At 36.9% G+C, this 27,538-nt stretch overlaps 2 protein-coding genes across 2 annotated transcripts in view; one reads left to right on the forward strand and one right to left on the reverse strand.

Moving 5' to 3' along the window:
- The window catches only part of LOC144964429 (uncharacterized), a gene marked incomplete in the record, with an annotated part of 342,752 nt that overhangs the window by 97,570 nt on the left and 217,644 nt on the right, over positions 1 to 27,538 (forward strand).
- Positions 3,644 to 19,789, reverse strand: LOC144964427 (coenzyme Q-binding protein COQ10 homolog B, mitochondrial-like). The gene is made up of 5 exons (XM_078898670.1): positions 19,610 to 19,789; positions 14,433 to 14,630; positions 13,326 to 13,518; positions 12,171 to 12,272; positions 3,644 to 11,054 (listed from the first exon to the last, which is right to left on the reverse strand). Exons 1-5 carry the CDS (start codon positions 19,708 to 19,710, stop codon positions 10,890 to 10,892), a joined length of 759 nt encoding a protein of 252 aa, XP_078754796.1. The 5' UTR covers positions 19,711 to 19,789; the 3' UTR covers positions 3,644 to 10,889.

Raw genomic sequence — 27,538 nt, forward strand, 5'->3', positions numbered from 1 at the left:
ATTGGGCAGAGAGGTACTTACTGTGTCGTCTATCCCATTACATCTGTTTTCCAATTGCTTTCTGGCTTTGTCTTGGAGATTACTTAGTCGTGTCCTGACCCTGGCTGGAGTCCTTGGCTGGGAGGGAAACAGTCCAATATATAGGTATAATTTTGGGAGATGATATTTTTTCCCTTGTAAATTATCTCCCTGTCATGTGTTGAAATTTTTTTAAACATATGTACCCTTTTATTGAAGACCAGTGCTTGTGTCAGGATGAAACTTTTAGGTGATCTCAAACCATGCTCAATGTTGGCATGCTCTCTTCCGGACCAAACCGTCGCACGACGTCACAAATAATGCCGTACAACAACAACAACAAAAAAAAAAAAAAAAAACAACAACAAAAAAAAAACAACTAAAAACAAACAAAAAACAAACAATAAAACAACAATAAAAAAACATTTACTTAATAATTTTGGTATTTGTTGCTGCTGATTTTTGTTTTTTTCCAAAAACTTGAAAGATTTGTATTAGCTTTTGTATAGAACAGTTTCATTAGTTTGTGGAGGGTTTTCATTGTAGATTTTTTAAATTGAATTTTATAATAGAATATAAGGAAGAGTCTTTAAAAACAACGCCGAGAGCCATGAGGGGGAAAAATCGAAGTGCCTCCATTGAGGTTCGAACCCAAATTGCTCTGTTGGTTTAAGATATTGAAGAGTGATGGATTGCATACATATCTATTGTTACATTGATAAAAAATTATTATTATTATTATTATTATTATCATTATTATTATTATTATTATTATTATTATTATTATTATTATTATTATTATTATTATTATTATGTTTTACACATATTATAACCAGTTGCCTGCCGTACTTTGGGAAGACACGCAGTAAAATAAAATTGGACAGAAAAATATTAAATGATCCTTATCTTGGCCAAAACTCTCAAATTACACCATGTATCAGGGATCTGCTGTCGAGGTCTGGATTAACCATTTCCATACCAACTACAGGAAAATCGTCACATTCGTTACGATACAACCAACATTTTTCTTATTCAAGTTTCTTTTGTACATCACAAAATTTAACGAAAATGAACAGTGTGTTGTAGAGCATGTTTTTGCTAAAGAAATGATGTGTTGCAATAATTTTACTGCTATTATGTCTGAGTGACAAAAAATCTATTTTGTGTTAGTTGGGTGTGACGTTTTTGGGGAAATCTTGAAAATGGCTGGTAAGGATAGAGTAAAAGGTTTTGTTTGTTTTTTTTGTTTTTTTGTTTTTTTTTTGTCAAGATGAGAGTGAGAGTCGTTTAATTCACTCAATCCTAGAGATTTTTGCTACTTTTCGAATTTGGAAAAAATGTATTAAAAATAAGCATGTGCATAGATGGTTTTATTCAACTATCCTTAACATGCAAAAACTAAAAACATTTGCTTTGATACGACGCCTATAATTTGTCACATAAACATGTAATAAATAGGTATGAGGTAAAAGTAACATGGGTAAACTACGGATATAGTCGGTGTTAGGGTTGAGTGAGTTAATTCATCGATTTTTGAAGGAGAGTTTTCTTGTCAAAGTTTGAAATATTATCCGGGTCTTTCCGGAGTAAGGCCGTTAACGGGTTAATTGCTTTAGTATTTATTTATTGCATTGTTTTTTGTTTTGGTATCCGTGGTTTAAAGTGAAGACTTTGTATGACTATGAAATATGGAATAAATTGTGATAATAATCATGTACAAACATTCTTAGTTCCGTCTTGTCATTCTCTTTGGATAAGTAGGACAACTTTTTCATTTTCTTTTCCAACAAATTGGATGCATTTTTAAAAAATGACGCCTTCCGCCAAGATATCATAAGATATCGTCGCCTAGGCATTCCATGAAGGAATATAGCTTATTCATTAACCAAGGTGTCTGATGTCAACAGGAATCCCCCATGTTCAAGTGAGCAAATTGGGGTTTAATAATCTTGCCCAAGGAAAAAAAAGGAAATTGAAGGTGGGCTCGAACCCGGGACCTTCAGGATTACAATGCAATGTCTTAATCAATCAGCCACTCTATTCTATATTTATCTTTATTCGTTTGTTTTGTTTTATTTTTTGAGTTCAATGGCTCTTGAAACATTGGTCATTTCAGCACTGGTTAAATGAAAATAAAGTAATTCCATTCTAAAACAAAGACAGAGAGCAACTCAGAAAGCAGATATAGGGGGATAGAAGACACAGGAAGTGGGACCCCACCCAGGCAGCAACATTGCGGACCGGTGAAAAATCAAATGGCCCTGGGAGGGCTAAATGATTTCCCCACCCTAATGGTACCGTCAACTGCGGCTACTTAGGCCACCCGGGGTAACTTAGGCCACTTACTGAAAACAAGAGTGCTTATTTTAAAAGATAAATTACATGTAGCTTTTATCTTTTCAATAATTATAACCCAATAGATCTAATAAACACTCATGAATTTAACTTTTTTAAAAGCAACCTTTTTTTTTCTACTAAGTGGCCTAAGTAACCCCGGATGGCCTTAGTAACCCCGGTTGACGGTAGCTACAGTTTTTGTTTTTAAGAGTTTTACGGCGTTCAGGTCATATCAGCGCCAGTTAAAAGAAGAAAATGGAATATTCAAAATATTTTAGATATACTATCAAAGCACCCAAGAAAAAGTGAGACAAGGGGCGAATTTGTTCAAACAGGAAACAGATGTAGATTCCAAGAGCACTCTACCTATCAATGTATTTAGTTTGTTTTTGTTTTTAAGGGTTTTACGGCGCTTGCAACACATTTAGGTTATATCAGCGCCAGTAAAAAGGAAGAAAATGGGATAGTAAAAAGTTCTAGAATTACAAATAAAGCACCCAAGAAAAAGTAAGACATAGGGGAATTGGGAACAAATAGGGATCAGATGTAGATTCCAAGAGCACACTATCAAAGTACTTAGTTTGAGACCACCTATAAGTCTCATCCGGACACAAGCACAAAATCCAACAAAGAGGAATACACTCAAATGCTTACATTAAACATTAAACATAAATAAAATAATACATAACAGAGAGATGATTTACAAGGAAAAAAATATCCGACGAGGGCCAGGACAAAACCAAGAAATCTCATTCCAAGACAAAGACAGAAAGCATGTTGGATAACAGATATAAGGCGATAGAAGACACAGTATGTACCTCCCTGCCCGCTATGAGCGGTCAGGATCCCCACCCAGTACTTAGTTTGAGATCACCTTAGTGTCATCCAGACTAAGAGGAACGCACTCAAATGTTTACAGAATACATAACTAACAATACATAACAGAGAGATGATTTACAGGAGAAATAATATCTCTCAAAACTATAACTATACATTTGACTGTTTCCCTCCCAGTCAAGGACTCCAGACAGGGCTGGGACAAAACTAAGTAATCTCATTCCAAGACTAAGACAGAAAGCAACTCGGAAAACAGATATACTATCTTTTTAAGGAGATAGAAGACACAGCGTGACTTCCTGCCCATCATGAGAAGTCAAAGGACCCGACCCTATGAATAACTACACTCAACATAGGCCCACGCCCAGCCACCTCTCTAAATATCAAGTTTGTAAATAGGTTTTTTTTTTTCAATTTATTATTCTTAAATAAACCAAGCAAAGACGAAAAATGCAATGAAAAAAACAACAATTTCATAATTTATTAATTTATCTTTTTTACAAGGCAATATAATTTTAATCGCAAACAATAATTTAACATGAAACATTCTTGCATAAAAGACAGCAACAATAATTGATATTTATGTGTTCCAAATTAACCTTATCCCTACTACGTTGGGTCAAAATGACCCGACACCCTGCATTAACCCATATAATAGCAAAACAATTACACCAATTACCTTAAGGCTCAGAGTATTCCTAAATTAACCATATTTACACATTATATCAAAATTTTGAAAAGTTGAGCCCATACTGTAGCGTTTGAGTGATTTTTTTTTCAATTAGACATTGCTCATACCAGGCTGGGTCAATCTGACCCATATACTTCTCAATGAGAGAAAAACTCAGGCATTCGTGGTTTAGATACTGCAGTATAGATTCATATTATATTAAGATGGGCTATAATATGTTACCTTTTATATTGCAATTGATTTATGAGTTATTTCCCTTTGTAAAGAAAAAAAAACCAGAGTGATGTCCCTTAGAAGCTTCCTCTTTCCCTTCTATTCAAAACATCATGGCTGACAGCAATGCCAGGAAAAACCTTTTTGAATCATTTTTACCTGATGATCGTGATGATGTTAGTGAAGAAAGTGATCTTAGTGAAGATGAAGAATTAAATTATAATTTCCCAAGTGATGAAGATTTACCTGGTCCATGTGATTCTGATGAAGAATATGTGCTAACTGAGCTAGGATCGGTTGCTTACAGTTTTCCTGATGAAGGGAAGAACAAAGCATTCTTTTTGTTTACTCCTTTGTGTGTGTGTGTGTGTTTCCAATGTTTGTATTATCATATAATTGTTTGTTTTTTTATTTTAAAAAAGATGCAATAGTATCAATTTTGGTAACATAATTTGTTGCCGCGATGGTTCAGATGCAAGACGGTAAAATCGTAACTCTGCGAGTTCAATTCCACTGCTGACTTCCTTATCAACTTGTTTGTAATTATAAGACTTGTTACCAAAATGATTGTGAATTTATTTGTTATAATATATCAATAATAAATTATAAATAAAGATAGAATTTATATAGTGCTTTCCCTCACTGCAAGCAAGCTCAAAGCGCTTTACAAATCCCGACAGGGACGCATGAACTGTTCGACTACACTCAGCCACATGACCACAATTTCTTGAACACCATGGAACACGACCTGTCAAATAGGCTTTAACTTGAACAAGAAAGCATGGGACAGATGGGACGAGAAATTCATATAAAGTTTCTTTCCCAAGGACACAACACTGGCCATCGGACACTCATTTGTGTTGTACACATTGTTTTGACATTTTGGATCACTTTCGACTCGAAAAACAATGTTGTGTTTTTCTTTGGATTTGAACTGGGGAGGGGATCTGTCAGTCCACAGGCAATTTGCTTATCGACTCGGTCACCTGCGCTGCATTATGTTATTCCATTCTATTTTAAAAGTTAGTGTTTACCATGGGACTAACACAGATATTTGTCTTTTTTATGTATTGCAGATGTTCCTGCTCCTCCTGCTTTGGATCCGGTTTCTCCAACTAATTCCCCACCTGGAACTCCTGGAACAAGCTCCCCGGATCGGAGTTAAGTGCAAGCGCCTCATCCTCAATGTTATGTCGGGAAGGATAACACAGAATGGTCAAAGACACCATTAGCCAGTCGTAAAACACCTTCAAGAAACATTTTCCGCCCTCCAAAATCATCTCTCCGATATTGTGATTCTGCAATCAGCCCTCTGACAGCCTTCAAATTATTTTTCACTGATTCTATGGTATCAGATATTGTCAAATACACAAACTTAGAAGGCAGAGCAAAACAGACTGACTGGAAACAAACAGATAGTTTAGAGATCAGAGCTTTGCTTGGCTGTTTTATCCACTTAGGTGTTAAAAATCAGAATATTTTTCCATCTGAGCTTATCTTCGATACCAAAAGAGGGGAAAGCGTGGTGCGATGCTGCTTTTCAAGAAACAGATACCTTTCTCTCTGCAATCGTCTACGTTTTGATGACAAGTCCTCCAGGAGTGGTGGTAGAGAACGAGACGTGTTTGCCCCAGTAAGAGATTTCTGGGAGAAATTTCTGCTGACATTGAAACGTCACTATGTTCCCGGCGAGTCAATCACAATTGATGAGCAACTTGTCCCATGGAGGGGGAGGTGTTCATTTCTGCAGTACTTGCCCTCAAAGCCTGACAAGTATGGGCTGAAGATATGGGCCATGGACTCAAAAACATTCTACCCACTGACAGGAATTCCTTATTTAGGCAAAGTCGGTCGCTACCCTACTGCAAATCTTGGCCGAAACACAACCCTTTCTCTTGTGGAACCACTCTATGGCTCAGGAAGAAATGTCACCTGTGACAATTTTTTCACAGATTATGAACTCGTAAACAAGTTGGATAGAGAGAAGATGTCACTCGTTGGAACAGTGAGACGAAACAAACGGTTCATTCCCCCAGAGTTCCAAGATCCCAAACAAACAAAAAAGGGGGAGCCGAAGTTTGCATTTCAAAATAATTCAATGCTTGTGAGTTACAAGCCTGGGGAAAAAAAGAAGGTCATTGTAATTTCCAGCCTGCATTCAGATGACAACATTGTGATCAACAAGCATAAAAAAGAAATTCCAGAAGTCGTCGACTTCTACAATAGTACCAAAGGAGGTGTCGACACGATGGATCTCATGGCTCACACTACGAGTACAAAGCGTCAGACCAAGTGATGGCCCATGGTTATATTTTACAACATATTGGACATTGGCAGCATTGCGGCATCAGTGGTTTACCAAACCAAATTTCCTAATGAAAGAGTTTGTGACAAAGACTTGCGGCGCAAATTCCAATTGGATATAGCTGAAGGCCTCATCACTCCTCAAATTGAACGACGTCGTGGCAACAAGTTTTTGCCCAAACCACTTGCTTGTGCTATGGATTTGTTTCTGGGCAGAGATCCTCTTGTTATCATCCACCCAAGGCCTGTTGACAACGGTGTTAAGCCACCTGCGTCTAAAAGAAAACGATGTGCTCGCTGTCCTGGGAAGAGCGATAGAAAGGCATCAGTCCAATGCAAGGAGCATACTTTAGCAATTTGCTCTGTGTGTCATGCTAAGGAGTAGGAGAAGCAACATTGCTTCAAATAAATCATGAATCTTGTGTTGTTTAAATAAATTCTTGTTCTTTCTTTGCTATCACATTTTTTGGGTGAAAAGGGGTGGGGGAACGTAGAGCGCTATGAAAATTTGTGGAAAGCGCTATATAAATTACTCTTACTATTACTTTTCTCATTCATCAAGTGGTGAAATGAGTGCATACAGTTTTAGAAATAGTTTAACCATGTTAGAGTGTATGGGTCAGTGAGACCCAGCCAGGTAGGAAGTGTGGGTAAAATGTTTTTTGCTCTAATCAGCTATATGGGTCACTCAGACCCAGCCTGGTAGGAAGTGTGGGTAAAGTGTTTTTTGCTCTAATCAGGTATATGGGTCACTCAGACCCAGCCTTGTAGGTATGAAAGTCAAAAAGCCTAGTAGGGATAGGGTTAAAAGAAAATTGATACAATTGTACAATTTTAGATTTTGATGGTCTCAGAGAACCAATAGTATACACACAGTGTATACATAAATGGCAAGGGAAAGAAGGAAACATGATGGCGGTTGGTACACGTCAAGTTTGAATCCAGCGGTATCACGTGACATTGGCTGTTTATCATTTTGCATTTCGTGGTAATTCATGTAAAGCTCGTTCATCACAGATATGTGTCAATATATTTTAATACAGGTCGCACAATGATTTGAAGTGTTTAAGTTTAAAAAACAATTAAAGCGATTTAAAACAACCTATATTACACTTTAAGGTCAAGGTCAAATATTTATCTGACGTCTATCTGGCTTTTAGGAAATGTATTCAAATTTTTATTCATGTTGGCTTAAGTAGGGTTTTAATCCCAAAACGTTCTGTGTTTGGTATTTTGTTCTTTTTTAAAGTTATTATATTATTCATTTTTGTTAATTACTCTTTAAAAATCCGCAGCTTCTAGCAGCTTAGTATCGCTATGAAATATACAGAACATCAAAATTAATGCACCACTTTTGCAACCTCTATAATATATTAGTGAGATCAGTAACCAACAAATAAAGGACACCATGAAAAACTACATCTTTCTCTGAATCTGACAAGATGATTATGACATGACGAGAACTTTTTACTCTAAGTGTTTGATATTCGACTATTAAGATGATGTATCAAAATGCCAAATTACACGATGTAACATTCCGCCTTATTTTGCATCCTGGAGACATGATACTGTCAGAAGAGATATAAAAGACTTACTTACTTATCCTCCTGGTTCATTGGTGGAACATAAGGCGCCAACAAAGTTTCTCCAGGTATCTCTGTCCTGGGCCAGCCAGCTCAGCTCATGTCTTCCCAGCCTCTTTCATCTCCTCTTCAACTTCCCTCCTCCTCCAGGTGACCAATGGTCTGCCTCTCTTTCTCTTTCCCGGTGGGGACCATCTTCTTAGTGCTGTGTGAGGCAATCTGGACTTTTTCATTCGAAGAGTGTGACCCAGCCATTTCCATTTAAAATGCAGAAAGCCATATCATGTCAGGTATATTTTGACACAGCAGCACCAATGTCTTCATTTTCAACGGACAGTTGTCAGCACTTTTAGGAATGAGCAGATCTTGAAAAATCTACTGCGGCCTACGAGATTGCCAAAACATTCTCCTGTCTACAAGATCAGGGAAAGAAATGGCCAGAACATTGCAAGACTTACACAAGCAGTGATAGAGGAGTGGAAGATGATCACCCAAGAATAAATCCAACAATAAATTTGATCAATGAATTAATGCTAGAGGTAGACACACTCAATATAAATTATTTAACATTTTGTGATTAATTGTGTGTTATGTGTAAAATTTCTATGTACATTTTTATTTTGATCTTGTTCACATGTTGATAGGATCAATTTCTACAATGTTCCACATAGTTTTGTTCAGGATAAAAACAAACTTTCATTTTATAAAAACAGAATAAGAATATGACTAATCTTGCATACAATGATTTCAAAAGTGGTGCGTTTATTTTGCTGTTCAGTATATTTAAAATCTGGTCTTTATAAACATTGTTCAGGTCATGGATGCTGATGTCTTTTAAGGTCGAAATAGGAAAACAGAAGCTAAAGACGATGAGAAAGTCAATGACGCATATTTTACATGCACTCAGCAAAAGAAATCGATATAAATTAAGACATGGAGACGATTCCAATTGAGATAAGAACAAACAAAAATAATAAAAGATCCCTGGACCAAGTCATCTGTGTATCTGTGACTACACATTAAATCCAAAAACAACGATGAGCACTAAAGATACACTTAAATGCTTATAATGTACACCCCCCCCCCCCCCCACCCACCCAAAAGAAAAAAAACCCAAAAACGATCTAAAATTTGAGTAACAATAATGATTTACATTTACATGGCAAAATGGAACCATAAATTATTGACACTTCGTAGACAACTTTTATCAAGGGCCGTCTCAAAAAATATTCACGTGCACTAAATAGGGTCAGCACCATTTGAATTACTCCATCTTCTCCTGGTCATCATCACCTTGACCGATAGGCGGTGTTAGTGTAAGTGCCACAATTAAACCCTTAAAAGCAACTACTTAATAATTTTGAAAAATAAAGAATTGACCATAAAATAAATTTGATTTAAAATTTAAAGCAAAAGTAAAATTTTTAAAACCGTTTAAAAGATAATGAAAGGACAAATAAATAAATTAGCATATAAATAGTCAAATTAGTCAAACAAATAAATAAAAATCAAATTGCTGTAAGCAAATCCTACCCACATCTACTGGTAAAATTAGGAATCTCATTTGTTTTTTACTACCACTACTATTAGTTGCACAAAACAATATGCATAACAACTATCATTACCCAGTTAACTGCCATACTCTGAAAAGAAACTAATTCAAAAATTTGGTCAGAAAACTCGTCCCGATGGATTTAAATGACTCTCATTTCGACAAAAAACTCTCAAACTGGGTACCTTGCTAAGTTTTTGCCAGGATGAAGGTCATTTAAATCGATCGAAATTTGAAGGATGAGTTTTCTCACCAAATTTTCTTTCCATAATACACCACTTAACTGGTTAAAGTATAAGGCAAATAAAAATCAAGCACAAAACATTCCATCATAAATTACTCTCAAATTTTACCGAATCAGCACACTGGTATATTTTAGTCACCATCACAATGAATTTCAGGTAAGAAATATAAGAACAAAAAACATCATAAATTATAAGTCACTGGTTTAAAATAATGTGTAGTTGATGAGGAATAAATAATAAATACACGAAAGTGTCGTTTAATCAGGACATTTCAAAGCGTGTATTTTATGAAACGTGTTCAACTACTCTTACACAGAGCAATCCTGATATCACAACAAACTTACATCCAACAAAAACTCAAGATCTATCAAGACATATAAGATTCACTACCTCTAAAATCAATAAACAAAGCTAAAAGGCCAAAGAGCTGAATCCATTGTAGCGATCCTTCATTTTTCTGCAAAGTCTGTCATATAAAGAATCACATTTATGTCTGTGCCCTAAGTAAAAAAAAAAAAAAAAAAAAGAAAAAACATACTTCATAGACTGCTATTAGACAGCAGTGTGATAAAAAGTCTGTGTGCTCATTCAGTCCAATGTGGTTACCACATTCAAAATAAAATAAGTTATATGTTACAGTGAATGACATAATCAGTCGGATGGTGAAAAGGTTTGAACTGAGATATTGCCAAGTTTAGCCAGAAAGTCAATTTTTATCAAAAATGAGTTCTTGTCAAAAATGATTAAATCAACCCTTTTTGCACATCTTTGGGAAATATCAAAGCTTAATTTCACTTCTAAATATATTTTACAGCTAGTCAAGTTGAAAAAGTATGAAATTTGACAAAAGTTGCTGGATACCTTTCCCATACATCTGACCATAACTTCATGAAAAAACACCCGATCTACTTCAAATAAAGATTAAAATGCTCTGGGGAGCATATTTTTTCAGAAAATGAAAAAAAAAAATGCAAATCCATAATGTTCACCTTCCGACTGATTCAGTCATGCACTGACACATATTGAAATAGAAAAGTTTTATAATATAAATTATTATATTATCTATCTAGCTATAATACACAAACAACAAACTATAGAAAAACCCGAGGTCAAGTCACATAGGCTAACACTTTGGGCTTTTGGCTTCGTATAGACTCCGGACCGTGCTTTGTGTACGCCCTCTTCAGGAAAGATTTCACCATCGTCCTCACAATCTCATCAAAGAAAACTGTGGCTAATTTAGAATGTAGTTGGGATCGAAACTCGAAGATAACCTGGAGGGAAAAAATAAAATCTTACATTTATAACGTGCGACGATGTGGTCTTGTGATATGACACTCGCTTACATGGATCAGATGGTCCTGGGTTCGAGCCTCGCTCGGCACATAGTCGAGTCCTTGAAAAAGGCTCTTTACTCATATTCTCTCACCGTGCTCAGGTGTAAAATGAGTACCTGGCCATTAACAGCATTGTCTCTGTAATATCGCATAACAGGCGTCATGTGTCGTCCTACATATTCAGTGTTGCTGTTGGTCAGGGACCCTTTGTAAAGCGCTTTGAGCATGTTTAGTGGATATTGCGCAATATAAAAGCTCAAGTTCTTTTTTTTTTTTAAACCCAATGACTAATGAAACGTCAACTCATCGAAGATGCAGGAGACAAAAGAAGCATTTTTAGCCTGCAGACGTGTGACATCGTTTTCTTTACAGCATACTGTAGCTACTCAAATAAAATGACTGTTTTTATTTTTTTTTTTTTAAACTATACTTATGAATGATGCTGTCATTTGTTGTACACAAATTGTCTGTTTCCATGTCAAGCATTAAATAAAGTGATACACAAAGCTATTAGAAGCTCTGGACCATAAAAAGTAACAAACAAAAATGAATATAACAGCTTGAAGCCAAACTCGGAGATTATGCTCAAAGAAAAAAAAAAAAAAAAGAATTTTTGTTTTCACTGATTTTTTTTTTTTACAATGAACATCGACCAATGGCTAAAAAGTTGAGAATCTGGAAATTAAGGGCACTGAACTTTAAATCCCAGGCCATGGGTGCAAGCAACTGGACCTCAAAAAGCCTGCACGTCTACTTATGACCAGACATATAATCTGAAAAAGCCTGCAAGATTCACGGATCAAATTAAATAATATATACTATCACTTCCGGGTCACAGTAGCATCGTGATTCAAAAGTTTTGCTTAATCATATGGACGTACCCGACCCGATTCTTGGGACCTAAACAAACGAACAAACAAAAAAAAATCAATCAAATCCAAATCGCAAAAAGCCGGCGACGTTTTTTTGGGTAATCCAATCAGCCTGCAGGCCGGCTGTGGCTGGCACTCTTGCACCCCATGTCCCAGGCTCTGATAAAATGTTATCACTTACAGCAAAGTCCAAAGTACAAGTTTTTGGATTCCCTGGAATGCCAGGACTGAATTTCCAAAGGTTGATGAGCTGGCTGAAAAGTTTACCCTCTGAACATTCACTCTGAAAAGGATGAAAACAAAACAAACAACAAAATTAGAAAAGTCTTTTTACTAAATTAAACAACTTTCGCCCTAAATGGTCAAACCAGATTTATGTCAAACAATAATTTCTCCTATTATAAATAAATCACATCATTTATTATCAGAATATAACTTGTTATAATATAACCACAGACTAAACATTTTACACTGGGAGAGTAATTCAAGTTCAAGACCATAAGATGCAAAAGGCACACTGTGCCCATCATCGCAAATCTGATACACATAAATGTTACGTATCGTATCACACCACACTAATTCTGTCACTCAAGTCATTCAATCCTCCCGGTGTTTTTGTATATGTGGAAAACAAAACGCCTTGAAATGATGTTGGGTCTGTGATGTCTATTATGTCATGTGGTAGTTTGTTCCATTCACGTCAAAAGACGTCTAACTTCTACGTCATGGCACAAGACCGAAGGGCTAGAACTCAGGTGGTCGCTGGTTCGGATAAGTAAGTAAGTAAGTAAATTCAATTCACGTATTGAGTAGTAACAGTGATAAAACTCTTGCTAAAAGTCAAGAAGAAAGTCAATGTCTTGAACCCTTCTGTAAAGTCTTAAGAGTGGAGAGGAACTCAAGATAGTTACTACATTTGAAACCACTTTTTTGGAGTGGTGGATGGCGTTGATTGTGAAGCAAGTGCTCTACCAACTGAGCTATCCGAGACCCAACTATAAACAACAGTCTTGCTATCCTAAAGATTAAAAATGGAATGTCCTAATTATCATCATTATTTTTAATCGTCGCAAGATTGCATGGAAAATTAAACAAATTGAATATAACGGAAATATTAGGAAGGTTGTTATGATGAAGCTGATGATGATGTCGATGACTACGGTGTTACTAGTATGCATAATATATGTGTGTTGTGTATATATGTCACTATATCATGTTTTATGTATGTTCTCTATAATATTGTATTGTTATAAATGTGTAACCAAATGACAAATTGCCACTATTTTGAGGACAATAAAGACACATTATTATAAAATAATTCAAATGCCATACTTACATGAACTAAGTTTGGACGCACCAGTTTCACAGTGGAAACATATCTCTCCTTCAGAGGAGGGAAACCAACCTCCAACCGTGCTTTGAAACCGTTAGATCGAACCTCAAAGATGTCCGACTTGGTGCACCACGGCACAAACTCAGGGTAGCTGGCCACGTCTGCCACGATGTCATACATCTGTTCCATTGAATACCTGAAAAGGGAAAAAAATTAGAACAAACTATAAGATATTTAGATCTATAACGATTATGACTTATTTATTATAATTATCCAACTCATTTTAACATTTCAAATAAATACAATCCATATCATCAACTTTTTAACACCCCCCCCCCACCCCCCAAAAAAATAAAATTTAACAGTCCTTCAGAGCTCATGGAGCCAGAGTTTATTCTGGTTTTTCTATATCGTGAAACAAACAATAACAATATTGATGGCTACCCTTTGGATAAGAGGATAATCTATTGCAAAGTTACTTTCTACCAGATCTAATAGAACCAGCTACCCATTCACTGCTGGGTAGACAGGAGGGTCGGGGAAAAAAAAAACTTGACTGCATTAGGAATCGATCACGACCCCTTTGCATGTGAAGCAAGTGCTCTACCAACTGAACTATGTGGAACCCCTTTCACCAAACACAAATTAGATAGACTTTGTTTTAGACCTGTAAATGAGCTCTATAAAAATTGACTGAAACTCTTCGACAAACTGAAGAGTCAAGTTTTTGTTTTTTTTTAATAAGGGCATCATTGGTGAGGAGAGTGATAAATACAATACATTAAAATAGTGGGTGTTATTTCTTACTGGAAGTATGACTGCCATTGATTTGATGTAGAAGGAATTGTTTGGAATTTGACATGAATTGTCAATAAGAATAGTAGTATGGTATTTGAGCGAGTCTAACTCAACCAGAGAAATTGGAGCAACACCGCTGGTGAAACTAATCCTGTGGGGACGTTGAAAAAAAAATAAAAAGTTAGACTCGCTCAAATACCATACTACTATTACTACTAAGAATTGACCACTATATAAAATAAAATATATTTCTCAGACCATAAAGCTTTGCAATGCATTCATAAAATTTTAACATTTTTCATTCAAGCTTACCCCAAAACTCGTCTTTCAGAATATTCTTTCCGCTTTGTAGCCGTCGGAATCTTGGGTAAATTGAAAAGTTGTCTACGCGGGAAGGTTTGGAGATTTAGAACCGAGTGGGGTTGGGCAGTCGTACCATCTCTCTTGGACTTTGATAAAGAATTATCTAGGAATTCTAACTTTAAAGGCTTCCCTCCTAGAGGATGGAGTCTGAAACACAAAAAGTGAGAAGATGATTGATCAGTTGGTGTTGCATATAAGGCTTGGTATTGAAACAAAACAACAAACAAACAAAAAACAAAAACAAAAATTTATATATATATATTTTTATTTTTTTCAAGCCTTGAAATTTCTTGTCAATTTTTATTTAAAAAATACGCAGTGGCTATTTTTACAGTCCCGTAAAGATGGTTCTCGGGGCTATTTTTACAGTCCCGTAAAGATGGTTCTTGGGGCTATTTTTACAGCCCATAAAGATGGTTCTCGGGGCCTATTTTTACAGTCCCGTAAAGACGGTTCTGGTGGCTATTTTTACGGCGTTGCGGTAATAGATTTATAAATAGTAACAGATTGGCTGAGTAGACGCCATTAGCTCTAAAACTCTCACTCACTTCGTTCAGGTGCGGCTAGTTAGCAGCCTCTCTTTCTCTCTCTCTCTCCCCTCTTTCTTTCATTCTTTCTCTATGTCTTTCTTTCTTTCTCTTTCTTCTCTCTTTCTTTTTACTTTCTCTTTTTTTCTATCTCTCTCCCTCTTTCTTTCTTTCATTCTTTCCCAATCTCTTTCTTACTCTATTTCTCCCCCCTCTCTCTCTCTCTCTCTCTCCCGGTCTTTCTACATTTTTTCTTTGTTTCTCTCTCTCACTCTTTCTTTCATTCTTTCTCTATCCCTTTCTTTCTTTCTTTCTTTCCCTATCTCTCATTTTCTCTCTCTCTCCCTCTCTCTTTCTTTCATTCTTTCCCAATCTCTTTCTTTTTCTATCTCTTTCTCTCTCTCTCTCTCTCTCTCTCTCTTTCTCTTTCTCTCTCTCTCTTTTCCTTTCTCTTTTTCTCTATCTCTTCCCTAGTGGTACCTCAAAGCCTAGGCAGAGGGGTCTGACCCAGGGCAACCACAACCTTGGTCTGACCACAAGGTGAACACCGCTTTGGCGGAGAACAATAAAACAACCTCCTAACTGGGAAGGGAGGAGCAATACAGCGACCACAAACACTGGGTCAATCGGTAAAGGAGTAGGAGCAACGCGATGGTGGGACCAAAGTAAAATGCCCTCTCCACCTCGGCGCCCCAATGAGGATCAGTCTTGGGCACCTCTATTCTTTTGGATCATGACCGCCCATGGTAGAGAATCATCATCATTATTTACTTTCTTTTTTAAAAAAATATTATTCAAAAGAACAATATTTAAGCATGAGGTGTTTCGCAATGTGCATCTCCAACGATTGGTCATTTCTCAATAAATGTAACCACGCTGCTGTGTTTATGAAAATTGTAAACATACCCATGTGTCAAGATGAGTAAAATGACCAATTGTGTGTTGGATATTTCTCAAACTGTGAACACTTTTCACTATGTGGGTAACTTTGACCACATATTCCAATGTGGCCAATGACCTCGAGCACATGGAAAAGTAATATAGATCGCTCCCATTTTGTGCACGAAAAACACGGCCCATGTCGTTTGACTGGGGACGATACGAGGTTGGACGCCTAGCAGTCCTTCAGATCCCGTTGGAGCCGGAATTTATCCCGAATTTTAGAGCATGAAATGGACAATATATAGATAGTATGCAGATGACGTCACTCAGGCCTTTGTTATTGTTTTTGCCATCCGCGTTTGTGAGTTGTTCTCACTAAACTGTATTAACCAGACTATAAAAGTTCATGGTTACACAGAGTTTGTGTGTTGGTCCGTTATACTTCCGGATGGCAATGTTGTGAACTCCTTGGCCAAGCGTTCTATCTATAAACCGTTAGTCCTTCCTGACTGGTTATACTGGTAAAGTGTAAACAAAAGCCAACCTGTAAAGTATTATATCTTGAGGGGTGTCGACTCAAGCAGGAACTAAATATACTTTCAGTGTTTGATAATAGATCTATATTATGTATGTTTGACAGAAAAAAAATCAAGACATACAACCTAACCTGCCCACTGATGATAGAATACGGGCTGTTCTGTACTGCAAACATAACTTATGCAAAAAAAAAAAAAAAATTATATGTAATAAAAATGACAGTACCGTAAAAATCGCTAAGAGAATTGACTTTACATTAATTGTTTGTTAAATTTAGTTTTAGCTTTAGATCTAAATATGTTAAATGAAATTAATTTTGCTTTCATTCACCGCCTCTAGATCTGTACATCTAAATATCGGGAGAAATGATATGTGAAGTTTTGTGAATACTGCAAAAAGATTATAATCTATAACTATGCGGATAATTGAACAGAATCGCATCAACGCCGTAAAAATAGCCATGAGAACCGTCTTTACGGGACTGTAAAAATAGCCCCAAGAACCATCTTTACGGGACTGTAAAAATAGCCCCGAGAACCATCTTTACGGGACTGTAAAAATAGCCCCGAGAAACATCTTTACGGGACTGTAAAAATAGCCCCGAGAAACATCTTTACGGGACTGTAAAAATAGCCCCGAGAACCATCTTTACGGGACTGTTAAAATAGCCCCGAGAACCATCTTTACGGGACTGTAAAAATAGCCCTGAGAACCATCTTTACGGGACTGTAAAAATAGCCCCGAGAACCATCTTTACGGGACTGTAAAAATAGCCCCGAGAACCATCTTTACGGGACTGTAAAAATAGCCACTGCGTTAAAAATAACTTATCCGACAGAAGAGATTTTACAAACATTTAAAGCCTACCAATTTTTCCCAACATTCAACAATAACATAACATTTTTTTTTAAAGAGAGCATACAGTTAAATTACTTTAAACCGAAAGAAGCTAAACCGAAAAATACCTTAAACCGCAAAGAATTTAATAAATTGTACGAGTTTCTTCATTATCTTTGTACTAATTCTTACGATGAACCGAAATACTTCTAAGCAGGACTTTCTTTAAACCGAAACAACTTGAGAGCACCTTCCCTTTTTCTCTCTCAATTTTTCTTTAGAAAATTCGGGAAGGAGGCCACACGTAATAATGCCCGGCGATATTAAACAGAGCGTAAGTATAAGATGAGGGTGATGGGTGGGGTGGAGGCAAACACTTCAATCACTGCACTTGGGCTTGGCCAACACCACAATCGCACAGACTGGAAAAGGAAGACAGCGGGTGACTGACAGGCGAAAAATGAGGAAAGAGGGGAGTTGGGGTGTAGAATAACGCAAGCGAGATGTTCTCGCTCGTGTGTTGATGCTTTGGAACTGACTGGATTTTCAACACGACGATAAGGGGGGGGGGGGGGGGGGGGGGGGGGAAGACAACTTACCATTGAAATGCCATTTCATTTCCACTTTGTTTAAATGTGTGTGAATGGGGGGGGGGGGAGGTTCTATGTAATTAGGCCTTTGAACCTAATGGCTTTTCAACAAAAGAGGGATGTGTAGTAGACAGCTTAGCATTGACGCGCCTTTTCATTTCCATTTCACTTCACCTCTGAGTAGTTGCACATCTTTCATTATCAATTATCACACAAGAACTTTCGATCTTATTTTAGCTTTGCATTTTACTAAAAGTTGTCTAAAAGAAAGCACTGTGCTTACACGTTTGAGTTTAAAATCAAAATACTATGTGAAGTCGATGAAAAAAAAGTTGATCAAGACGGAGATATGTAAATTACACGGCATCCCGAACTCAACTCTTTCAACAATTTTGAAATGAAAACGAAAACCCCCAAAAATATTTTTAACACACAAAATTTTTTATTTTTTTTTAAATTAATGGTTACGAAGACGGCATTTATTCAACAACTCCATTTAAGGGGAAACCCATGATACGATTAAATGAGCAAATTCCTTAAATAGTTACTACCCTTGAAAAACATTGCAACACGGGAACTTACTTTAAACCAAAATGTCTTTAAACCGAAATGGTTTAGAAGGTCCCCAAAATTTCGGTTTAAAGTAATTCTACTGTATATATATATATATATATATATATATATATATATATATATATATATATATATATATATATTCATTTATACAATTTAGAGAGCAGTAATTTTATTTGTATATTGACATGGACACTGGTAAAAGTAAAACATAAATAATAATTGTTTAATTTGTCGAAAATAAAGATAAAACAATGACAAATGCAAATATATGAGACGATGTCAATTAAGATTAGATATATTATATAGGAAGGGCTTGTAAAAAGTGTCGATAGTGAAGAAGATGATATTTCTGAATTTTGGTCTTTGGATTATAAATCCTCTTCAAGTCTTGTAAATTCTATTTATCATCAGCTTGGACGATGACGTTGTGCAGCGTGTTGAAATCTACAAATGGCTGTTGTTGATAAGGCAAATTCTTCATCTTTATCACAAGATTGAGGCTTTTTGTGATATCAGAAATTATAATCCCAACTTCCCCACCTATTTTAACATTTTAATACTCCCCTGCCTCTGTCTTAATAATCGCTAGCATTTTACTTAGAAAACTCTTAAAATAGGTTCCCTAGTAGTGAACATTACGGCATGCATTGGTCAAAAGATCTATCTTTCTGCAATACATTTTTTTTTAATGGGAGGCCTTCCGAAAGCTCCTACTACATCCCCAGTATTCTTTGTTTTTTATAATATAAGTAGTGGGTTTGGGAGGGGGGAGACTTCTTTTTTTTTCTTCTAAGTTTCCATCCTCCCAAAACATTATTTAAAAAAACAAAGAATACTGGGGATGTAGGAGCTTTCGGAAAGCCTCCCTTTAAAATTTGTGTTTGTTAGCAGATCTATCATTTTCCTTGTACTTGTATAAGTATAATAAGTATAAATAAAGTGACTGTGACAGGGCTTTGGAATCTTTGATTTTGACAGTGACCATATTTTAATCAATAATACAACCAGATCCATATGAGGATGGATAAAAAATAAAATCAGATAAAAAGTCATAAATGAACTTGAACTTGTCTTCGTTAGGTAAGTGTCAACTTCAACGGTGACCGACTTTTTTGATTGACAAATGCTTTGACTTGGAAAAGGTCATTCAACTTTGCGAAGATAATATTATACTTACTGTCGTTGACTACAGAAAACATTTCTTTTCGGAATTTCCTTGCTTGAAAAAGATAAACAAATACCGAAAACCCTAGAACGAGATGACAGAAGTCCTGCCATCGCCGTTGTCCTATCTGATGTTACCGATCACCTAACTAAATTTGTTTTCTTCTATTTTCTCACTTCACCTCTCACCCCACTACTAATCAATGAAATCCTAGTTTTTTAGTCAACCAATCTAAAAATAAATATCGTGAAGAAAAAGATTCGCAAAAGTATTTTTTAAAGTATTATTACCTACAATTGTATAACTTAACAAAACATACAAACAAAATTAAGAGTGCACTAAAATTAAAGTTGAAAACCATAATTCAATAAAGAATCAATTTAACAGTTTTTTAAAGTCTCCATCCAAAAGCATCGCTGATTTTATGTTAGATTTTTGGAATAATTTCTTTGAATGGCGTGAAAATTAAACTGCTAACTGCAAGATAGGTTAACTATTTAGTCGAAATATAACATGAATGAAAATGTTATTTATGCCTGAGGAAAGGCTGGGCATGATTCAAGACAGTAGCTAGTTTTCTTGGGCATGATAATATCGATATATTTAAAGCATCAGCTTTTCTTTTTCTTTTCTTTTTTTTTTTCTTTAAAAAAAAATAAAAAAGTTATTATTATTATTATTATTATTATTATCATTATTATTATTATTATTATTATTATTATTATTATATTATTATTATTATTATTACTATTATTACTATTATTATTATTATTATTATTATTATTATTATTATTATTTCTTTTCTTTTTTTAAAATAATTTAACAGAATGAGAAATAATGTGACAACCAAAATATAAGATTCCCGCTTTCATTCTCAGAGAAATTTTACTTAAGGGTCTATCAGGAAAAAAAGTTAGAATAACTCAGGCGTTAGCCGCAGTGCAAGGTTGAAAAGAGAGCAAATAACAAAATTACCCAAACGGCTATCATTTACATGGGGGGGGGGGGGGAGTCTATCGTGCTGTTTCATTCAGTTTCATAAAAGAGTTGATCACGAAAGCCCCCATTAAATCCTGCGACCTTGATACCTGACCAGCACAGCTTTTTGCCAGCCCCATCGATACATTCTTACCATCCATTACATCACTCATAAATACATGCCTACTGCCTGGCGAAGTTCCATCGTGCTTTAAAAGTGCCCTTGTCAAACCACTTCTGAAGAAACCATCACTGGACCACAATATATTAAACAATTATCGTCCGGTATCAAGTTTACTTTTTTTTGGTCAAAACTCTTGGAGAAGGTAGTACTGACACAATTATCATCTCATCTTAAGAACAACAGTTTGGAACAACCCTTTCAGTCAGCCTACAAACAGCAACACAGTACTGAAGAAGGGCTTCTTAAAATTTTTAATGACTTGTTATGTAACGCCGATGCTAACAATATAAATGCCTTTTAGATATTCTAGCTGCTTTTGACACAATTGACCATGACATTTTGTTTAAAAGACTAGAAAATATGTTTAGCGTAAAAGGAATTGCCCTTAAATGGATTACACCATATTTATAGGATTGATGGCAGACTGTCGTGGTGAATGGTGTTCAGTCAGAGCACGTTTTACTAAACTTTGGAGTGCCACAAGAGTCTGTTCTTGGCCCTGTCCTTTTCATTGTACATATGGAGCCCCTTTCTAGTGTGATATCCAGATTCAATCTGAGTTGTCATTTTTATGTAGATGATACTCAAATTTATGATTCAATACCCCTAAGTAATTAACAATTCTTAATGCAACGAATTTCAAGCTGTTTTAATGAGTTAAAATCTTGGATGTACCAAAACAAGTTAAAATTAAAAGTGATATTAAACTGAGATCTTAATGTGTGGAAGGCCGAGTATCCTTAAACAGACAAATAAATCACATATTACCCTCAGAAACAGTACAATAGAATGCTCAAATAAAGCAAAAAAAAAAAAAACCTTGGCGTCATCATTGATTAAGATCTTTACATGAATGGCACCATACAATCTATGCACCTACATTGAAATGAAAAAATAAGCAAAATTCGTCATTTAATACCGAAGCATATAGCAGAACTTTTAATTAATTCCCTTGTTTTGTCCAAATTGGACTATTGTAACTCCCTCTGGGCGAATTTAGCTAAAGACAAAGAGTAAACTTCAGGTTGCTCAAAATAACGCAGCCAGACTCATTGTACTCAATACCTGTCAGCAACTTTCCTTCTCCGTGAGTTACATTGGCTTCCTGTGGGAAAAAAAAAGAGTTGCCTATGAGATTTGTACTGTAGTCTACAAACCCTTGAACACTAAAAGTCCCTCCTATATTAAAGACCTTCTAAACATCTATGTCCCCAATAGAAACTTGAGGTCAAGCAATGACCAATCAATCCTTGTCAGACCTAAGATTTTGCGTAAAATAGGTGAACAATCTTTTCAATTTGCGCCCCCCCCCCCCCCACCCCTACCATTTTTGGAACTCTCTCCCAGCACACGTGAGATGCTCGGATTTGTTGACAAATTAAAGTTTTAGGCGATACTACTTTTTTTCCCCGACAGAGACAACGCTGTTACGACCAGGTACTCATTTTACACCTGAGAGAATGTGAGTAAAGAGCCTTTTTCAAGGACTCAACTATGCGCAGAGCGAGGCTTGAACCCAGGACCTTCCGATCCGAAAGCGAGTGTCTTACCACTAGACCACATAGCCGCACCAAAAACCCATCTGTTCTGCCGCCATGTTAATCGTATCAAAAAAAACAACTAATCCTTTAAGGTTTATAATCTGTTAAAATACTTATTCAAAGGTCCCGATAACTCAGTTGATAGAGCAATTGCTTCACACATAAAGAGTCCGAGATTGATCCTGGATGAATTCGAAATTTATTTTTCCCGACAACCCTTTCCACCCAGCAGTGATTGGGTAGCTAGGTCTGTTGGATCTGATAGAAAGTACTTTGCGACAGACTAGCGTTCTATCCAAAGGAAAGCGAGCTGAGAAATCTTAGATCTCACGATTTAAAATTGTTAGTATCTCCTAAAACTAAACTTTAATACTTCGGTGAAAGGTCTCTTATGAAATTCGGACCCTTGTTTTGGAAGAACCTCCCTCAATCTGTGAGATTTTCGAGCTCAATAGACTTTTTCAAAAAAAAAACCCCCAAAAGAAACTCTGAAAACATATCTATTCAGAAATTATTTATTTGATTGAATTTTAAATGTGTTGTAGATATCTATGTGATTTTTGTATTTATGAAGTTTTTGATGCCCGTTTTCTCTCTAAATGTTAAGATATTGGTTGATTGGACTTGCAACAGTATTACCCGGGTAAACAATGTCCTTTTTTTTAAAAAGCGCTTTGAGGTTTTGACGAAAGGCGCTATAGAAATATGCTTATTAGTATTATTATTATTTATTATTATTATTATTATTATTATTATTATTATTATTATTATTATTATTATTATTATTATTATTATTATTATTATTATTATATCATCATCATTATTATTATTATTATTATTATTATTATTATTATTATTATTATTATTATTATTATTATTATTATTATTATTATTATCATTAAGGAATTGAAATTTCGCATTTCACTATACAGAAACCGGGATAAAAAAAAGAGCCTAATGGTTCTGAAGGATTCCATTTTTTTAGAGACTTGGTGAAAACGAACCACTTAATTGGCGGTCGAAAAACAATAACTAAGAGCCGAGTGACGTCAATTTCACTCTTTCTATCTTGACTTGACTTATGCCTTTTGGCCCCTGGCGAAGCATAGGGCCTCGCCAGCACTCTTCCATCTTCTTCTGTCCTAGGCCTTTGCCTCACTCCAAGTTAGACTGGAGACGCACAAATCTTGGTGATTGCTCCTCCTCCTCCCCGTGTGGTGTCCGGGGTCCCTCAACTGAGAGGGTCAAGAATAGCCCAACGCCAAGCCAGCGTGTCGTAAAAGGCGACTAATGGTGTGTGATTCCCCCATCTTTGAGTCACCTGGTCCTCCAAGTTGGGGTTGGCAAAGGGTTAACACCCCTTTCCGTTAAACTCAAACCGTTACAGAAACGCAGACGGACAAACCAAATCCTTTTTTTTTTAGCTTGGGCGACCAATATACAGAGAAGTGGTAAGACCTGGAATGAGATAAAAAAAGTTAGCTCAGGATAGAGAAGGATGGAGCTGTTTGTCTGTGGCCTATACCCTGACCCAGGGTGAAAAAGGCAGTGATGATGCTCCTCCTCCGGGTCTGTTTTGGACGACCCCATTTCCTCTTGCCCTGTGGGTTCCATTCGAGAGCCTGCTTGGTCATATGTGACCCATCGTCTCAAAACGGTATTATGTCGGAACGAACCAGATGCTTAAAAACCGAATATAATGTTAAAACTGGTCAAAGATATAATTTGTTGGCATTAGCACCCTAAACTATGGTGTCCACTCTCCTCAATAAAATATACAAACTCAAAACAAGTCTGATATTTCTGGCTATAAATTCAATTTTCAACATCTTTACCAACCCGACTTAATACCGTTTTGAGGCGAAGGGTCACATATTACAGGGCTCTTTCCGCAGGATATGGCCAACCCATCGCCACTTTCTGCCCCTCACCTGGGCATCCATTTACTCTTGGTTTGTTCTTCTCCAAACCATTTTAACTAATCGCGCCAAGTCCTTGCCATATTGAGACCAATAATATAGAGAGCTTCCATCATCTACACAAACACCAAACTTAAAATCTTTAACACTAATTTGTGCGGCTATGTGGTCTAGTGGTATGACACTCGCTTTCGGATCTGAAGGTCCTGGGATCGAGCCGCGCTCGGCGCATAGTTGAGTCCTTGGAAAAGGCTTTCTACTCACATTCTCTCACGGTACTCAGATGTAAAATTATGAGTACTTGGTCGTTAACGACGTTTGTGTGTCCGGAAAAAAAATGTAATATCGCCTACTAACAGGCGTCATGTCTCGTCCTTCATGTTAAGTGTTGCTATTGGCCTCGGGCCCCTTGTAAAGCGCTTTGAGACTTCGAGTGGATATTGCGCTATATAAAAACTCTTTAAAAAATTTTTAAGCAGTCCTTCTCTATGGGTCAGAGACCTGGCGATGAACCTTGACCACATCAGCCAAGATACACACTTTTGTCAATCTCTGTCTTCGGCAAATCCTCAACCAGTTAACTGTCGTACCCTAGAAAACACTAAATGACCCTTATCTTCGGAGAGAGAAAAAACAACAACAACAGCAAAAAAACCCAAACAACCCCCCCCCCCCAAAAAAAACCAAAAAAAAAACCAAAAAAAACAAAAAAACAAAAAAAAAAACAAAAAAAAAACAAACAACGAAAAAAAAAAAAAAAAAAAAAAAAAACCCAACAACTCTCAAATCTGTGACCTTAAGGAAGAACTCGCGACGTCCCAAGTTTGAGAGTTTTCCCCCAAGATGAAGGTCATTTAAGTCGATTGATATTTGAAGGACGAGTTTTCTGGCCTAATTTTTTTAAATATGTGTTTTCCAGAGTACGGCAGTTAACGGGCACTGCACGAACAGTTACGATGGGTGTTCCTTTTTTTACGAAACCCGACGAAACCCGCCGAAACCCGACAATGTTATGGGAAGTGTACACCAATGGGGAGTGAGCATGGGACTATGGGAGAAGGAGGAGGAGGGTGTTTCTTTTTTACGAAACCCGACGAAACCCAACAACGTTATGGGAAGTAGGCAGCAGTGGACAATGAACCTGGGACCATGGGGTTTCGGCGGGTTTCGTAAAGATAGAAACATCGGTCATGATTCACTGATTGCTAAACTAAGTGAATTACACAGCACGGGTGTTACACATCCATCCATTACACAGCACGGGTGTTACACATCCATCCATTACACAGCACGGGTGTTACACATCCATCCATTACACAGCACGGGTGTTACACATCCATCCATTACACAGCACGGGTGTTACACATCCATCCATTACACAGCACGGGTGTTACACATCCATCCATTACACAGCACGGGTGTTACACATACATCCATTACACAGCACGGGTGTTACACATCCATCCATTACACAGCACGGGTGTTACACATCCATCCATTACACAGCACGGGTGTGACACATCCATCCATTACACAGCACGGGTGTTACACATCCATCCATTACACAGCACGGGTGTTACACATCCATCCATTACACAGCACGGGTGTGACACATCCATCCATTACACAGCACGGGTGTTACACATCCATCCATTACACAGCACGGGTGTTACACATCCATCCATTACACAGCACGGGTGTTACACATCCATCCATTACACAGCACGGGTGTGACACATCCATCCATTACACAGCACGGGTGTTACACATCCATCCATTACACAGCACGGGTGTTACACATCCATCCATTACACAGCACGGGTGTGACACATCCATCCATTACACAGCACGGGTGTTACACATCCATCCATTACACAGCACGGGTGTTACACATCCATCCATTACACAGCACGGGTGTTACACATCCATCCATTACACAGCACGGGTGTTACACATCCATCCATTACACAGCACGGGTGTTACACATCCATCCATTACACAGCACGGGTGTTACACATCCATCCATTACACAGCACGGGTGTGACACATCCCTCCGCCACTTGCATAATAAACAGTAAACGTACATAATTGCTCACCTTGAATTAAAAGTTTTATTTTTTGTAGTGATTAATAATAGTAATAAATAAGTTGAGCTTTATATAGTGCAATATCCACTAAAATCTGCTCAAAGCGCTTTACAAGGGGTCCCTGGTCAACAGCAACATTTAACATGTAGGACGGGACATGCCGCCAGTTAGGCGATATTACAATTTTTCGGACAAAGACAACGCTGTTAACGGCCAGGTACTCATTTTACACCTGAGTGCAGTGAGAGAATGTGAGTGAAGAGCCTTATCCAAGGACTTAACTATGCGCCGAGCGCGAGGCTCGAACACAGGACCTTCCGATCCGAAAGCGAGTGTCATACCACAAGACCACATAGCCGCACAACATGTAAGTAAAATACACTCTAGTTCTTCCCGCAAGATTAGCCGTCCCAACACAGGAAACTATAAATGTTTTTAGTATAGTTGATGGAATCTTGTGAGAACTAATCACCCAAATGGCGGTCTAAAAAGAATTGATGTCACGCGTTTAGTTTAAAAAATCACAACACCCGACAGACGGATAAACCATATCAACACAGCCTTAAACGTTTATAGTCTGATTGATACAATTTAGTGAGAATTACTCATAAAAAATGGCTGGCTAAAAACAATTTTAAAAAAAGCAGTTTGACGTCAACTTCATTCATGCAATTGTTAGTTAACAACTACAATAGTATATAGCTATGTTTGTCCGAGCGAGATTGAAAGCGCGTCGTAGTATGTAGCTATGTTTGTCCGAGCGGGATTGAGGGTGCGTTACGAGTCCCAAGTCTTAATTATCCACTTTAGAGAAAGTAAGACCAGCAATGTTATAATATTATGAACGAGAGACAGCAGCTACAACAAAGACACAAGATAAAGAAGTTGAGGTGGCAGAAATGAGGATGTTGAAAATGTCAAGAAAAGATGAAGTGAGAAATGAACAATTTCGAAGATTGACTGAAGTGAAGAATGTATCAGTGAAGATGAGAGAAGATAAATTTCTCTGTTACCCCCCCCCCCCCCCTTACACGCGGTACTGTCCACAGACTACTCAAAATGGTATTCAAGATATGCGCAAAGGAAACAAAATTGTGGTAAGGACAGCTGTTGGCTCAACTTATCCATTTATTGTAAGAGTTGGATTACACCAGGGATCTGCTCTCAGCCCACTTCTGTTTGCAATAGTAATGGATGTCCTAACAGAACCCATTCGGCGAGAGACACCATGG

This window comes from Berghia stephanieae, chromosome 2 (assembly GCF_034508935.2).
Source record: "Berghia stephanieae isolate SIO BIC M18660-M18661 chromosome 2, UCSD_Bste_1.3, whole genome shotgun sequence".
Classification (NCBI taxonomy): domain Eukaryota; kingdom Metazoa; phylum Mollusca; class Gastropoda; order Nudibranchia; family Aeolidiidae; genus Berghia; species Berghia stephanieae.

Coding starts and splice junctions, on each gene's coding strand:
- LOC144964427 (XM_078898670.1), bottom strand. CDS start 19,710: ATGGCAGGACTTCTGTCATCTCGTTCTAGGGTTTTCGGTATTTGTTTA. Junction 14,631..19,609: donor GTTTTCTGTAGTCAACGACA/GTAAGTATAATA, acceptor TTTGTGTTTCAG/ACTCCATCCTCTAGGAGGGA. Junction 12,273..13,325: donor TGCGTCCAAACTTAGTTCAT/GTAAGTATGGCA, acceptor CATCCTTTTCAG/AGTGAATGTTCAGAGGGTAA.